At 44.9% G+C, this 16752-nt stretch overlaps 1 protein-coding gene across 3 annotated transcripts in view; it reads right to left on the reverse strand.

Annotated features, from left to right (window-relative positions):
* The window catches only part of PIAS1 (protein inhibitor of activated STAT 1), an 872437-nt gene that overhangs the window by 20377 nt on the left and 835308 nt on the right, over window positions 1-16752 (reverse strand). For all 3 annotated transcript variants that reach the window (XM_085644594.1, XM_085644596.1, XM_085644595.1), the window contains exon 13: window positions 12539-12576. In XM_085644594.1, coding sequence (XP_085500720.1) covers window positions 12539-12576 — 38 coding nt within the window. The remainder of the gene's footprint in view (window positions 1-12538; window positions 12577-16752) is intronic.

A 16752-nucleotide genomic window follows, 5' to 3' on the forward strand; every position in this document is an offset into this window, starting at 1 on the left:
GACAGCCTGGGGCGATCCCCACCTTCAACAGCCAGTTGACGAGCTAGGGGAAGACGGACACCTCGGATCGGCGCAGATGCGCTGCGACTACCACCACCACCTTGGTGAACACCAGAGGGGCGCTGGTAAGGTCAAAGAGGAGCATGATGAACTGAAAATGCTCGTGGCCGACTGTAAACCGCAGGTAGAGCCGATGAGCTGGCAGGACGGGAATATGGAAATAGGCGTCCTGCAAGTCCAACGATATCATCAAGTCTTCCGGGTCCAGGGCAGACAGGACTTGAGCCATGTGAGCATCTTGAACTTTTCCTTTTTGATGAAGCAGTTGAGGGCTCGTAGATCTAGGAGAGAACCAAGACACTTGTCCTTTTTCTGGACCAGAAAGTATCAGGAATAACCACCACAGCCTATGTTGGGCGCCTGAATCCTTTATGGCTCCCTTGGGCAAGATAGTCATGACTTACTCTTGAAGCACAATAAGATGATCCTCCGTCAGCCGATAGTAATAAGGAGGCAGGAAGGAAGGGGTAATCTCGAAGGGGCGGGAGTAGCCCCTTCAGACTATCTGGAGGACCCACATGTCTGAGGCTGCAGGGCATATACTGACCTGACATCTGGCTGTCCGACCCACGTAGGCTGAACGAGCTGCACCGTCGGCCGCGCTTAGGTTGCTGAACCTATGCATTCTTGTGGCTGGGATAGGGCTGGCGTGGCTGGAATCTCCTTCCGTAGCCACACTGAGTCCTTAAAGTGCTCCAACACCATGCCTGCCTTGTCTCTGAAGAGACAGGTACCATCAAAGGGCATGTCCATGAGAGAGGCCTGAACATCCCCTGAAAAGCTAGAAGACCTCAACCAGGCATGGCGTTGAACAGCCACCGTCGATTAAATCGCTCTATCCAGCAAGTCGGTTGTGTCGAGACCACAACGGATGGCAAACTTTGCTGCATCCCTCCAGTCTGATAACGTGTGGGAGAGGATGGCCTGGGCCTCCTGTGGGACCTGTGGCAGCACTTGCGCAAACGTTTCCCATGGGAAGTAGGAATGACAGTCCAATAAGCATGCGGTGTTTACAGACAGCAATGCAAGGCTGGTGGAAGAAAACATTTTCTTACCCCAACTACCCAGCCTCTTGGATTCCCTGTACGGGGGAGCAGTAGGAACATGCCATGGGAGGTAGAGGCTTAGACCACCAAGCTCTTTGGTGTTGGGTGGGTGCTGAGCAAGCTAGGGTTGCCCAGGGCAGAGCGATGGTAGTAACCTATTCTTTCGTTCAAAAACTTTATTTCGGCTCCAGGCCATAAAATCACAGAAAAAGGCAATAATAAAACATTAATAATCATAATTTAATAAATACATATTCTAAAAGCACATGCACCTAAAAACATCCTTAAAACGGTCTTATGAGCCAAGAAATAGGATAAAACACAACGTTGAGAATGCACTTTTTGATGCAATTATGCACATTAACACAACACCACCAGATATTTAGCCGTTTAAAGTACTAAATTTGGCCTTGGTTTTCCACATTGCCAATAGATAACTGGAGAGTTCGAAACCCAATGGTTTACTACAGTCGGTTTTTAATATCCTTAGGGCAGACATTCTCTAATCCCCAAATTCTGATAAAGTGGTAGGATCAAACATCGCCTACTAGTTAAGTAGGCTGGGCAGAAAAACATATGTTCTGAAGACTCTTTAGAGCCCCGCACGCTGGACACAGCTGCTCATCTGCCACAGGGGATTTGGCGGTAAACGAACGGAGGAGCAAGGTCCCATAGCGGAATTACGGGAACAAGTGCCTCTCTTGAGGAGGTTCAATTTCATCCATTAAATCTTCTATAGTGAATAAGCCTTTATTCAAGAGAAAGGCACTGGCCAGAGGGCCGTGCTGGGCATTCCGAGTGTATTAAGGACTTGCGATGCTGCCATTATGCTAATTTAAAGCTACTCTTGAAAACTGACCTAGCCTCTCTTGAGGCATTCCACACCGATAGTAGCCTGATCTCCCCTAGGGTGGCTTTAATGTACTTGATCCAAGGTATATTACTTAAATCCAACAGCCAGAGTACTGCTTCTAATCCATCTCGGTACGGACGAAGCTCTGGAGTGACCAGATCCTCTTCTGGGAGATGAAGGCCAGCTTTGTTTGAAAGGAGTTTAAGAACCACGTACAAGGGGTGTACAAGGTGGAATGACTTTTCAATCATTCCATGAAGGTTTTGATGACAGTAATGCAGAAAAGGGATTGATGCTTTCTGTTTTGTAGATGCACTGCAATGGCTGCTAAATGTAGGCGTATGTAGGTATATGCTAAGTCGCTTTCTGCAAATGTAAGAACTAGTTGCTCTGTTGGAGAGTGGATGGATGGTTTTGTGATGAACAATAGTGAACACGCTGTTTCCATTTAGCAGCATAGCATGCACTTGTGGTTGGTCTTCTGGCCTCTTAAAATCGACATGCATTCTGGAGATAGATTTAAGTATTCAAACTCTATGACTTCGGGAGCCAGATTGGAAGATTGAGCTGTTGAGATGTCTCACCCTGCCTCCACTGTGAATGAGGAGCTTTGGCCTAATTGGGTAGCTTCTTGTTTGGTACTTGGGATAGCTCTAGTAGTGTTGTGTACCATGGTTGTCGAGCACACGTGGGAGCTAGGAGTATCAAGGTTAATTGAAATCTTCCTGAGTTTCCTGACCACGTATTGAATACGTGGGCGAGGCGGAAAAGAGTATGCAAATATCACTGATCAGTTAGTTTATAGTGAATTCTCCATGGATTGGGGGTGTAGGTGTCTGGATGCGAAGCTATGGCATTTTGAGTTTGATGGTGGCGAAGAGATCTATTGTTGGGGTTCCCCATCGTTGGAAGTATTGTTGTAGTAATTGAGTGAGTATTTCCCACTTGTGAACTTGTTGCTGTGTTCTGCCTTAGCAGGACTGCAATGGAGTTGTCCTTTCCTTTTATGTATTGTGCTCAGAGGAGGACTTTAGGACTGTTCACCGATTTCCATATGGCCTGTGCTAGTTGAATGGAATGGGTCCCTCCCGGTTTCTGAATGTAATATATTGCTGTTATATTGTTTATTTGTCGGACATTTTGTCCCTTTATGTTCGGTAGGAATGCATAGAGAGCCATGTAAATGGCTAATAGTTTCAAGATGTAGATGTGCAATGTTGGTTGTTGTGTGGTCCAGGGTCCCTGAACCACAATGTCCTTCAAATGAGCACCCCAACCTATGAGTGATGCATCGGTTGTGATTATCAATTGCGGGATTGGGTCCTTGAAGGCTCTTCCTTTCAGCATGTTTGAGGTGTTCCACAATTATAGTGCCTGATAGACCTTGGGTGAAACCAACACTAGATTGTCTATGTTGCCTCCCACTTTTGACCATTGGGATGCTAAGCACTCTTGGAGGGGTCTCATGTGTATTCTTGCATGAAGACATTATCCTTAGAAGGCGCATCACTATTTTGACTGGTAGGCGATGATGTAGCTGAAAAAGTTCTAGTTGGTTCTGGAGATTGAGAACCCTTTGTGGATTGGGGTATGCTGTCCCCAATACTTGAGTATCGCTCCAAGATAGGGTTATGTTTGGAGCAGTTGGAGATGGGATTTTGTTGCACTGATTCTGAAGCCCAATTTGACTGAGAGGTTTATTTTGGCTCTGTGTGTCTTTGAGATTTGGCTTAGGTTGGACTTTTGATCAGCCAATCGTCTTGATATGGAAATATGTGTATGTTTGTATGTTTCTCTTTGTAATTTTGCTGCTAATACAGCTAGGCATTTTGTGAACATCCCTGGGCTTTTGTTACTCCGAATAGTAGCATCTTGAAATGGTAGTGACGTCCTCTCACCCCAAACCCTAGCTACTTGCGATGTGCTGGGTGGATTGGGATGTGGAAGTATGAGTCTTTCAGATCCAACACAGTCATGAAATTGTCCTCTTGTGGTAGTGGTATTAGGTCCTGCAATGTCACCATATGGAATTGTTCTGACGGTATGCATCGATTAAGGGGAAGTAGGTCTAGGATGGTTCGTAGTGAGCCATCCTTTTTTGGTATGAAGAAATAAAGGGAGTGGACACCCTTGTTGAGATTTTCCTTGGGACAGGTTCTATGGCTCCTTTTAGTAATAATGCCTTTACTCCTTCCTTCAGCAGATGTAGATGCTGTGGCTTTAGTATGTGTCTTTTTGGGGGGATATTTGGTGGCTGTTGAGTTAGTTCTAGGCATAATCTCTGCCTGAATATTTGTAGTACCCATTGTTCTGATTTTATGACTGGCCACAACTTGTGGAATTGCTGCAGCTCCCCCCCCCCCCCACCCCCCTCCTCCAACTGGTGCTTTGTGGTCGGGTAGGAAGTGTGGGCAAGTCAATGTTTAGGTGTAGAGGTTTCCTTATTGGGCGCACCTCTACCTCTGCCTCTGTTTTTGTATTCGTCTCTATAGTAGCCAGTGCCACGGTTTTGCTGGTGGTACTGTTGCTGGAGTTGATATGAGGTCACTGATAGATGGCTTTGCGGGCCCTTTACCTTGGTAATGCCGAAAGGGCTTCTGCTTTTGAAGAGTTGTTTGTGAGGCACATATTGATTTGGCTTTATCAGTGTCTTATTATTTCAAGCTGCGTATCCACAGCTGCCCCAAAAAGGGTTTCCCCATCAAAGGGGACATTTAGAGTGTGTTGCAGCACTTCTGGTTTGAAGTCGGAAACCACGCATGTCTACGCAGCATGATGGAGTAATTGATGTCTCTAACAGCTGTGTCTGTCCAGTCTAGTGCACATTTGATTGTGACATTGGATACTTGCCTGCCTTCATTTACTAAGTCTTCTCCTCACTTTTTATATTTGTCTGGGAGATGTTGCATCAGTTCCTGCATCTTTTCCCAGGTTGCTCTGTTATAGCGGAAAAGAAGTACAACTGAGTTAGTCACCACTCTTTTACCTGCAGCATCTTTCCTCTTGCTTTATCTGGAGGCCCTTCTCCAGTGTCCTGTTCTGTAGCCCTTTTCCTGGCAGTTGGGACGACTTAGGAGTCAGGGTGGGGGTGACCTCTGATGTATATAAGGTCAGCTGGTGACGGTCGGCATTCACTCTCAATGCATGGTGTTAAGACCCCGGATTTGACTGAGTTTTTGAAGATGTCTTTGGATACATTTAGTACAAACCCTATCATGGGCAGGTATTGCATGGTGCGTTCAGTGAGCGATAGTGTCTCAAGAAAGAAATCAGTTTGATCCTCAGTGGTGGGCATTAAGAGCTCATGGTACTCTGCCGCTCTCTGAATGACACGGATATGAGGCGGTGTCATCTATGATGATGCCTTTGATGGTGCTGGTGGTTCCATTGGTCTGATGTTATGACTGGTCAGGGAGAGCCACGTAGTAGTTATCCCACGGATCTGTGCTCTGGTGGGTGTCTTGACCCCCATTTGAATATGTGTCTGGTATCTCCCCCACTTTCTATTTATGCTGAGAGTGTGGTTGTATTTGTGGGGATCCAGGTGGGCTAAAAGTCACTGGGCATGTGGCCCTGTGCTCTAGTGCCACCTTTTTTGGTGAAGACGGTGGCAGATCATGCTCTTGTTCCTTTTTTTTGTCAGTCTCAATTTTTTCTGCATGAATTGTTGGAGTCTTTCAAAAACTATGAGCTGTTCCTCAGTTGGTAGATGGGCTTGTGTCTTTTGTTATTTTGGAGCAGGTGGAGTGTCCTCAGAAACTGTGTGTGGATTTGTAACCACAGATGTATGGCTCTTCTTCCGTCCTGAAGTGTGGCTGTTTCTATTCTGAGAAGCTCGATCCTGAGCGTTTTTTTGGATCAGATGTTTTATGTTGGGCTGAAGTCAGTTTGGTGCAGACTTTTGCTTTGGGGCCTATGTGTTGCTGGAGCCGTCCCCGTGATGTGGCCTTGTCGCCTGATTAGGATGGAGAATGTTCACCTCCCTTCTCAGCTCCGAGCCATGCTAGCGGTGTAGCCCGGAGGACTGTGGTGAACTGTGGTGTGGTGGGGGTGGGGGGGGGTGGGGGGGTATGTGCAAGATGGTCTTAGCATGCAGTGGGTCAAATGTACTCACGGTATGTGGTGTAACCTTGACCTCGGTCCAGACATAGGAATTCGGGAAGGTGTTGCGGGCCCCTCGAAATTATCTGGAGCTTGTTCATCACCAGAAGTCGAATCAAAGTTAACAGTGTTGGCTAGCAATGACTACCCAACCAGCCTTGATTTCTTCCTTGCTATCATGCGAGAACTCTGCATTGGCTGCCAAATCGTCTTTGTATTTAAACAATGTGCAGGCTGCATGCACACTCGTCTTCTTTGTGCTCTGGGGATAAGCACGGATTACACACTTAGTGAGTGTCAGAATAAGCGTACTTGGTCCAGCACCGAGGTCACTGCTGGAAAAGGCCTCTTTGTCTACATCCACAACAACTGCGTCAACCTAGACGGAGGGCTTGCTTTCATTCATTGAGACTATCGAATACACCACCTCTACGGGTGACACCACTCTGGGCATGGAAACCATGAACTACACAGTCAAGATAGACAAAAGAACAACCATTAGAACCACAAAATAGCTTCAAAAATCACATTGTAGAATTCGACTCCCTAACCATAGACACCAGAGACTACATGCTCCTCTATGACTTCAATATCCATCTAGAAAAACTCAGGGACTCAACTCCACAGACTACCTCGACTGACTGGACAACATCAGACTCACCCAACTCATCCACAACCCCACAAACACTCGACCCCATCTTCACCTCCAGTGACAGAATCAAATAGAGCCACACCCTCGCACCACCCTCTCCACGCTCACCTGGATGGACCACTCCATGGTGCACTTCAGCATCACCATTTTTCAGGCCTCTCCCAGAAAAGCCCAGAGAACCCATCCGCAACTGGAGTAAAGTCACAGAGACAGACTGGATCAATGCTCTCACATCTAACCAGCCTGAACCATAGTGTCAAACTTTCATACCTGGATCACAGAGCACTAAATTAACCTGAGCTCAATTCCCCTGGTAGCTATGGCATACATCAAACAGACTTAACTTAGAGCAATGTGCAAAGTATTTACACAGTACTAAACCAGTTATAAAGTCAATGACTCAAAAAGAAAACTTTATTGTTCAATTAATTAAAATTATAATAATATTAAGTGCAGTGAATAAATAAAATACATTAAAATGATAAAAACTTCCTTGCTGTATAAAGGAGGGAGGAATCTCAATGTTAATTGTTTAATGTCCTGGCTAAAAGTCCTTCTTTGTATAAATGAGCAAAAGGCAGCTTAACCATGTGTAGAAGATTTGGCAATTAATTCCACCTGAGGCAAAGATGGTTCATGCAGCTCGAGTGGAGAAAATGCTCTGTGCAAAACGAAAGACCTGCACAATGGGCAACTGAAATACAATAAGTGAGCAAGAGATTCTAGTTCAGTGCTGTGATTTGTGAGGAAGGTATATCACCCCTATCCCCAGTAGAGACCAGAGATCAGGCAAAGTGCTGATTGCATCAACATTTGGAAGGCCGCACAGCACAGGGATTCTCTCCTTCTGCCCTTAGCCAAAGTGCTGCGTACGTGTTAGTGGGGAGCAGGCCAAGGCGATCTTTTAGGAAGGTCCCCCTGGTCCTGCTACTGAAGGCTTTACCCAAGGACAGTTATAAAGTCAAAACACGAAATAATTAAAATCCCATACAAAATTAGAAATCAAGGAACTGAAAAAACAAAATGAGACAAAAAACAAAAATCCTATAAGGGGAACCAGAGATAAGAATTATTAAACTTTTAAGGAAAGTAGCACCAAAAAACACTAAGCACCAATGATAGCCTATGGTAGTGGTAGAACGGGACGTGGGAGCAATCTCAGGTCAACCGCAATGGAGCGCAGATGTGTCCTGGTCAAAGATTTTACTGTTAGCATAAATATTTTTATGGAGCTCATAATCCTCCAGCGGAGCAAGCCTGAAGCTATATCCCAGAAAGATGCGTAAAAATCAGAAACCTTTGCAACAAGGTCTCATTGACTGCTCCAGAAGTCTTGAAAACCTAAAAATGTTTCACGTCCTGACTTTTCAGGGGTTCTAGAGAAGATACACTGGGTCACTTCTAACTTTCCCAGAACCTCAGGGACAGCACTATGGGGCCAGGCCTCACTCCAGCAGCACTCCAGGAAGGTCCAGTCCAGGTCCTGTGGGTATTGGTAAAGTGGTCACATCAGGAACAAGCATTTGCAATGCAATAGGTCTCGCATTTGCGAGATTTTGAGCTATTGGCATTGTAAATGACAATGCCTTCAATTTATGTGTTTAAAAAACCTGCAATAATAAAAGGCATTGCCATTAACAATACCAATAGGTCAAAGTTTGTGAAGGTTGTGAAGTCTGGCTTTGTGCAAAGTAGGGACGCTTGTAGAGTGAGGGGGTTGGTATTACTCTAGTCCTGACATTTGACTAAGACTGGAGGGGTTTAAAGAGTTAACGCTGGCAGCAGCATCTGTATGTGTACTGCAGGGTGCCATGGTCAATCTTTAAGTTGATAAATTACTATCATTAATTTGGTTAATGGTAACCTGTTTTGATGAGGAGAAGAAACGTCAAACTGCAGCATTTTGTGATATATAAAATAAAATACAAGGTCCTGATCTTATTATAAGTTCTCCCTTTCGCTAAACTAAACTGTTGTAGCCGCCACACATTTGGGTACACTCTTATCAACTATGTGATCACGCGTGAGCCTGTGCTAGTCCCAGCAATCATCCTCCGACTTCCGGACCTCAAGTGACTATTCGCCTCCACCCTTATGTCTGTTCTCCCCGGTTCGGCCTGTGTGCACGGTGCTTTCCACCACCTGACCCAGAGTTGTACTCTGACCTGGGAGGAGACACACACACACACTGCCAAGGGCCAGGGAAGGGCATGAAAAGTAAACACAGACGGGTGTAGTTAGGTAAGCAACCAGCAGTTTGAGTGCCGAATGTCCTCGCACCTGCGGAAAATCCTCTGTCGCTGTTACACGCCAGCCTTTTCTTCGCATGTGGATGAAATGCGGGTACCATTCCCACCGCCGCTCAGATAGTAGGCCTGGGCTGGAAGCCGCGCATTCCTGCAGCTCTCCAGCAAAGCTTTGGAAGCATTTACCAACAGAGTTGCCTCACAGCTTCCCAAATGCAAAGGCATCTTGAAATGCTATGCAAAGCCGCCGGTATCTTTTTAAAGACCAAGAACACCAGCTATTTGCTGGGCAGGGAGATGAGGGATGCAGGGACAGGAGATGCTCAGAGTGTGTTAACAGACCACGGGCCCATATGCTAGAACACCACTGTCCCTGTTCAGCAGCATTCCCCGACTCACCAGTTCATACACCAAGCAAGCTATCAGCAGCAACTTAATTACAATAGTATAGAGGCCATTCTGACCCTACACAGAGCCAAAATCGTCCAGAGTCACTGCACGGAGTCTATAACCGTCCCGCTTGAAACGAAACTGATGCCTCTGAAAATGCAAGATGTTCCTATGCACGTTACATTTAAACGTTTTACTGCTAGTTTTCTGTCTCGATCTGCTGAATCTTTTAGGACAGAAAATTTAACCAATAAACCATCATATGTCTGAAGGGGCACTTCTGCCAGCTCAGAATACTCTGGAGCTGCAAATTGTTCCTACACCGAATGGCTACGGCTTGAATGGTCCCGAGACACCACTTCCGCATGAAATTAAGGTGGCGTTTCTCTTTCTAAACAAATCAAACAATACTTTATACCCACTGCTAAATGCGGTGTAGCTTGGATTCCCTGATGAGGCCCTTAAGTACTGGCCATGTTTCTCATTCCCATACCAAATGATAGGGGTGGAATGATATATTTCCCCAGCCAAAAATCAAAACTGTAACCTGTTCGCTGAACAACATTTTCTGCTGCAGGTACATTAACCTGCAAGTAAATTCACCAGTTGGATTACCCTTGTGATGGGCTTTCAAACATACAGGCAAGGTCCTCTCTCCTGTGGAGATTCAAACTTACGAACGCTAACCTTACTGTAACACATCTGGAGTTAGAGGCTTACATCAGATGCCAGTAGGAGCCGAGAAGGAAGCGGCAGAAGAGCAGAGGAAGACACGCACAAAACGCTGGGCTCCCAGCTGTTAACCTATGACCCCCGCCACCCACCCGCCCCAAATCCTCAACAGTATTTCCAGATGAGGGCATTAAACAACACAGCGTTGTACAGAAATAATCATTGTCCTGCACAAAAACGTAAGTCACAAAAATGCCTACCGTGACATCAACGGGATACAGGCCGAGGTTTTGGAACCGGGTTTTTTAATGAAAGTCCCCAGAACTCTGTGTGCTTCGAAAAGTTCGAAAACACTCGCTGTTAGTGAAAAAAGGAGTAAAGTAAAAAACAACCACAAAACGTGTTTTCAGAGCTAGCTCAACCACGTAAAAGAACAGCTGCTGGAGACGTTCGAGCTCGGAGGAAATGGGTTGTGGCCGAGACTGCGGTGCTCACATGAGGGGCACATATAGGGCAGGCCTGCCTTTACCGGCAGTGTTTGCGCATGCGCCACACCTGCTATACACACAGCTCAGATGCACTTGGCGGCTCGGCCTTTTATCTGCTCTACCGTTCTTTGTCTTGTACAGCGCAGCCCGAACTCTTCTCCATACTGGTTTAATATCACTGTTCAGTCGAGGCAGAGATTCATAATAGCACGGTGCGGGAGCAGACCAAGGTATTCGGGTAACAGCAGGCATGAAGTATGCAGGATAGACTGTTTAAAAGGGTAGCGTGTTACCAGCCACGGCTGCGTGTAACACTCGTAAACAAGAGATGTGCACGCTTATGGTGCGAGCAGGCGTTGTGATAACGCCGTGAGCCAGCCGTACGCGTGTACATCTCCGGTCTTCCACACGCGTGCACATGTCCTGTCCCCCTTCGGCCAAGAAACTGACAATAGATCTCGCCAAGGCGAGCAGCGCATGTGCTGCCTCGCTAGGCGAGACCTAAAAAGGGCTCATGTAGTTTGTTGTGTCCTTGTTGCCACGCAAGAGGTCAGCCAACGGACCCTTGAAATCCACTTCTTTGGCCTGGGTACAAGAGGAGGCAAGCCCAGTCCTTTGGGGCTCTCTTCAGGTCACTGGCAGCAGTTCCTGTCCTCTTCTGATCTTCCACTGGTGCAGAACGTCTTATGAGGAAGCACTTTTATGGCTGGCACCATCTAGTGGGTAGGGATGACTACTGGCTCCTCCCTAACCAATAAAGTAAAAGTTTCCAGGTGAAATCCTATCCACTTCTGCAGCAGTTCCTGTTTGCCCTATTGCAAACATGCACGTTATTCCTACAATTCACGATGGAGAAATCCTTTCTCCCCATGCAGAGCTCGTGTTCACCAAGAGATGTGGTGAAGGAAAAGAGCAGTTCCCTCCCCTATTTCCACTCCAAATAAACATTACTGGGGGTAGCTTCTCTCAAGGGGTGCTACAGTCCACATTTGCCATTTAACTTACTTCCAGGCCCTTGGTAAATTTCATACAGCATATAATTGGGACATAAAAGCAAGTTAACTGTTATTTAGGGGAAATCCAATTTAACCATACTTAAAGTGGTAGTACAGGCACTTTACTGCTGTTTAGCAGGGTAAATAATGCGCAGAGTTGTGAGTCCAGCAAAATAAGGTTCCAGTACACAGACAAAGCATAGGGTGACCATACAGAAAAGGCAGATTTCCAACAGTGCTGTTCTATGTGGTATAACCAACAGAAAGCTAAACCTATTTGAAAAAAATACATACACCCCCACAAAGGGCTGCATGGCTAACATCCTTCCAAGTGAAAATCCATGACAAAAACACAAGCCTGAGGACAGCAACTGATTTTTTCTCATGAGTTTATTGAATATCTAAGTTTGCTTCTATTGCTGGGAAAGCACCAAAAACCCTTATTTTCTAAAATAAAATTTCTAGTTTTATGCTATATATATTTTTTATATATTTCTAAAAATAGAAGATTAATACATATAGGTAGCCATCTTGGAAGTACAATGGAAGTATTTGCATTTTGCTGTGATCCTTCCAGCCGCTCTTAAGACTAAGAGCACTAAATATATATATAGTGGACTAAAAAAAAAATATACGGAAATTATTTAGTAATATCAATGCAACTCACCTATTTAAAAGCATACACTGAAGAAAGCAGTTTTTAGAAGTATAAACCCACCAAATGTTTCAGAATGCTCCATTCCTCTAGTGTAAATTATTTAACAGACACCTAAGATGAGACTAAGGCCAGATGGCAACAAATTGGATAAAGATTATCAGATGACATAACAATGGGTGTTAAAGTCTAATCTTATCACCTTATATTGAGTTACCTGTATCACCCTAATGTGCAATACCTCTAGCATTCCCGCCACAATTTTTTATATTTAAGGACCAATACAATACAATTACAAGCCTAGCGATGCCAAGCATGTATAAAGACAGAACACTTAATTAACTTTGCAGTGAAGTACATTTAGTTTATTAATGACATACCTGATTATCCCCAGATAAGAATGGAAAGAAGTCTAAACCTGTCAAAAACAAAAAGAAAACTCAATATTTATAAGCAGGAAGGGTTGGAAAACACAGGAAAACTGAGTGAGATCTGGCAAGTGTAGTGGTATGTGGTGCAGTATACTTAACTGAACACAAACTAAACTTGCCTCAAGGCAGGAAGAGAAAAAAGTTCTTCCAAGTGAAAACAGCATTTTGTGTAGACTTAGCTGTTTGCAATAACCTTTGTACATTTATTTTTATACCTGCTTAAAGTACTACTATCGGAGTAGCATTATTGCCCATTAACAGATATTTTAAATGGACTGCCATCTTCTTACCCCATGTTGTTCATTGCTCATTTAGTCTACTCGCTCAATTAAGCGTACTCTGGAGTTGGAACAAGAAAGCAAGTTGTGAGGCCAGGTTTTTGTCATAGCTTCTTGTATCTTAGTTCAAGGCCTTCTCACATTCGTTCCTCAAGAAGAGTCAGGCACCAGCTTTTTAATGTCTATTTGAAGTTTCTGCTTGCTTACGTGTCCTGTTCATGGCTTACTACACTGAGAAAAAAGTGTATAAATGTAGTGTGAAAATGTACAGATTTTAGAATTATGTGGTTTAACTGATCAGAACGTGAAGCACTGGTCTGTTGAAACTGCAATCAAAACTTACAATATCTTTGATGGTTGCTTGCTATGTTTGCATTAAGACTTCAATGAGCTTTCCACTGTGTCTGTTTTCTTTCACACTTTCAATAGGCAAAACAGGCCAATACTATACGTATTACACTAAGGGACAGTTCATGTTTTGTGGGCGGGTTCAAGTGCAAGTGGAATAAGTTTGAGGTGCAAACAATGCAGTCAAGTATTTTCACTTCATTTTCAAGGGTCAATATATAATTGATTTATCACAAATAAATGACTTACTAATGAGCTACAAAATTGAATGCTGCTATAAATCAGCAAAACATTACCACAATTGTGCAAGGTTTTAAAGTAGAACCAATCATGGTATTATCACATAAACACTTCCTTTCATATTTATCCTGTCCTCGTTTAGCAAACATTTCATGCACAATACTTCAATGAAATTATTTCATTATTAACTACAAAGTTATGAAGGAAGGAACATTTACTTACTTGTAATCCTAGTTATTCATCAAGAGAACTTTCACATAAGTGAAGCGCAGATTAATCTCCCCTTCTATAGAACTCAAAAACTTATTTTTGATGTTAAAACATTTTTCAAGGCTATTGTAGCAAAGTGGCTCTTTATATGATAATTCAAAATGAGATATATTGTGTAGAGTGTCCAGGGGTTCCCTTATAAGTGGACAGGGGTTTGCTATAGCAATCTCAAGGTGCTCTTCTAGGGGGTAGTGTGACTGATCAGCCGTAGGCTTATCATAGACAAGTGCAAGACATCTGCAAAAGCAAACAATAGTCAATAAATGAGACACACGACTCAATAAGGAGATCCACACCAATTTATAAAAATAACTCTTATATTGATATATGTTTTAGCACCAGAAGCAATTCGTTCAGGTAAGTACGTTTTTCTATAGAAATTCTTTTGAGTTCAAAAAGCTGACTGTGCAATTTTTAGAAGCTACAAAGTTATCCTATGGGAGGAAAAGTAAATGCGGGATTCAGCTACAGTACAGAAACTTACAGGACCAATCTCCAGGAGTTAAGGTGATCAGTGGGCAAGGTCCAAGGCAGCACCAACAGAACACCACCAGCGGCACAAGGGTGGCCGGGTGCAGGGGTGCAAAATGGCGTTGGGTGCCCAATGTTACTCTATGCTGATCGGTCTTCGCGTAAAGAGGCTGCAGACTCAGTCTGGGAGTCAACAGGGGGGCTCAGGATTCACGACGCTCAGGGACACAGTTGGTACTCTTTTCCATGGCCCAGGGGAGAAGGGTGCAGAGGTGCCCTTAGGTGTCGGGATTTTCTTACAAGGAGCAGTCACAGTAGAGGAGGCCTGCGTGCAGAGCTGCAAATGACTTCGATGAGTTCACTGGGGGCGAAACCTTGGTGGACTCGGTCTCTGAAGGGCTGGGGGACCACAATGACACCGTTGGCCCACTTCAACTTGGGCTTGGAGTGACAGGTACAGTGGTGTCCTCAGGCATCGGGTGTCTGCGGTCACAAAATCCTCTCAGGAATCTCTGGATGTCTGCAGGATGCAGGTCCACTACTTCTCCAGAGGTTTTAGATCCTGGGTGAAGTGCTGGCAGGTCTCCCAGGATTTGTGGACTCAGCAGCTGCAGGACAAGTTGTCTTTTTGGCACAATTGTCGAAGTCAGCAGGCAGGCCGGCAGGGTTGGCACCAAGTCAGTTGCTGGGTTTACTGTTTTTGCTGAGCGACTCTTCACATTCGTCTTCTTTCAGATCGGCAGGATCTGATTTTTCGGAGCCAGGGGATCCCCTAAATTTGGAATTAAAGGGGGTTAGGGGAGTGTAGGGTAGTAGCTAATGGGCTAATTACCCTTGGGGTCTCTGCGCCCCCTATATGCCCATTTCCTGTGGGAAGTGGGTATAACCCTGTTCCAGAGTTCCTAAGTGTGCCAACACAAAGATGGCCACTTCTAAGTTGTACCCACGTCAGGTTAGGCCACTGTAGGGGTGGTACTAGTCTGGGGGTGGGCACGCCTACCTGACTAGCTCATTTTCCCATCTGCTCAGGTGCCACAGGGCTCTGGACAAAGTGGGTCAGCCTTCTCCCCGATGAGGGGAGCCAGATTTGCATTTCAAAAGGCGTGAGCTTCTTTGAAGTTCGCCGATGTAGGAGTGCCAATCAGTAGGTCATCCTGAGGGAGGGAGTGTGAACACCCACTTCCCGTACATGCTTTGTTCTGACCCACTGAGAGGAAAGGCCCTAAGCCTGGGAGGTCAGAAATCTGGCTCGGATGGCAGGCTGGAAGAGACCAGACAGCCAACACAGCAGAGGCAGGCAGGTTTTCATGGGGGCACGTCTAAGGTGCCCTCTGTGTGCATGTAATCACAAATCCACCACTGGAATCAGGGTGGATTTGTGAATAAGACGTTTGATTCCAAACATCCCTATATTCAGTGAAGCCATCACATAGCTTGGGAACTCGTTTTCACCAGTGTCCAGCATATGTTCTAAAATGGCTTACCTGTTCACTTCGACTGGTAGTAATGGAACTGACCAGCACCGGGGCATATCTGCTCATGCAGGTATGCTCTCACATGTAATATTAAGCACCCTGCCTTAGGGCTGACTTACAAATACTACATGCATTGTGAGGGGCATGACACAGGGATGTGTCATGTTGTGTTTTCACCTTTGTCTGTACCAACACACGCAGCCTGTAATGGCAATCCTGTATGAATTTAGTGAGAGGTCCCTTAGGGTTGCACAATTCAAGCTGTAGCCCTCGTGGGACCCTCTTTCTTTAGTACCTCAGGCCCTAGGTACCAGGGGTACCATTTACTAGGGACTTATAGAGGGTGCTAAAGGTATTGCCAACTGTGGGAACAATTGTAGTTTTAGGGAAGATCTGGCACTGGAGACCTGGTTAGCAGGAACCCAGTGGACTTCCAGTAGAAATCACATCATGTACCAGGCAAAAAGTGGGGGTAACCATGTCAAACAGGGGCACTTTCATACAGCTATCAAGGTTTTATGTTTTTTTTATGTCAAAGGACACAACATAAAATAAAAAAAACAGCAGTGCAAGGTTATGTGACTGAAAATACTTCACATTCCTGTTCTAAATGTTAAAAAAAAAAAAAAGACAATGTCAATGGTGTTAGATAGGCAGCAACTTTACAATATGTAAATCGGACCCTGATCCTTAAACGTAACCAGAAGATCCTTTATGGGACCCAAAAGCATCAGTATCACATGCCGCCCTACACTGGTAGTTACTTCACTTTGTTTGGACAGAAACTTAGGATCTGGACTATGTGTAGTACTGCCCCAGCTGCTGTTGCCAGGAAGGGGGTGGAATCAGTAATGACTTCAATGAAGATTTGCAGGTAGGGGAACTAGGATTACAAGTATGTACACTTTCCTGCTCCTTTACGAGATCTTTATGTATCGGTTAGTACTGAAGTGAGAATCAAGGCCATCACTTTGAAAGAGAAACATAGAAAATGTAAGACTTGTACTAATAACAGTCTTATTAAACAGTTTCAGTAAGGATGCTTAACTCATTTGGAATCCAGCTCTTTAACCAGAGTGCA

Source organism: Triturus cristatus, chromosome 3_1, assembly GCF_964204655.1.
Source record: "Triturus cristatus chromosome 3_1, aTriCri1.1, whole genome shotgun sequence".
Lineage (NCBI taxonomy): Eukaryota > Metazoa > Chordata > Amphibia > Caudata > Salamandridae > Triturus > Triturus cristatus.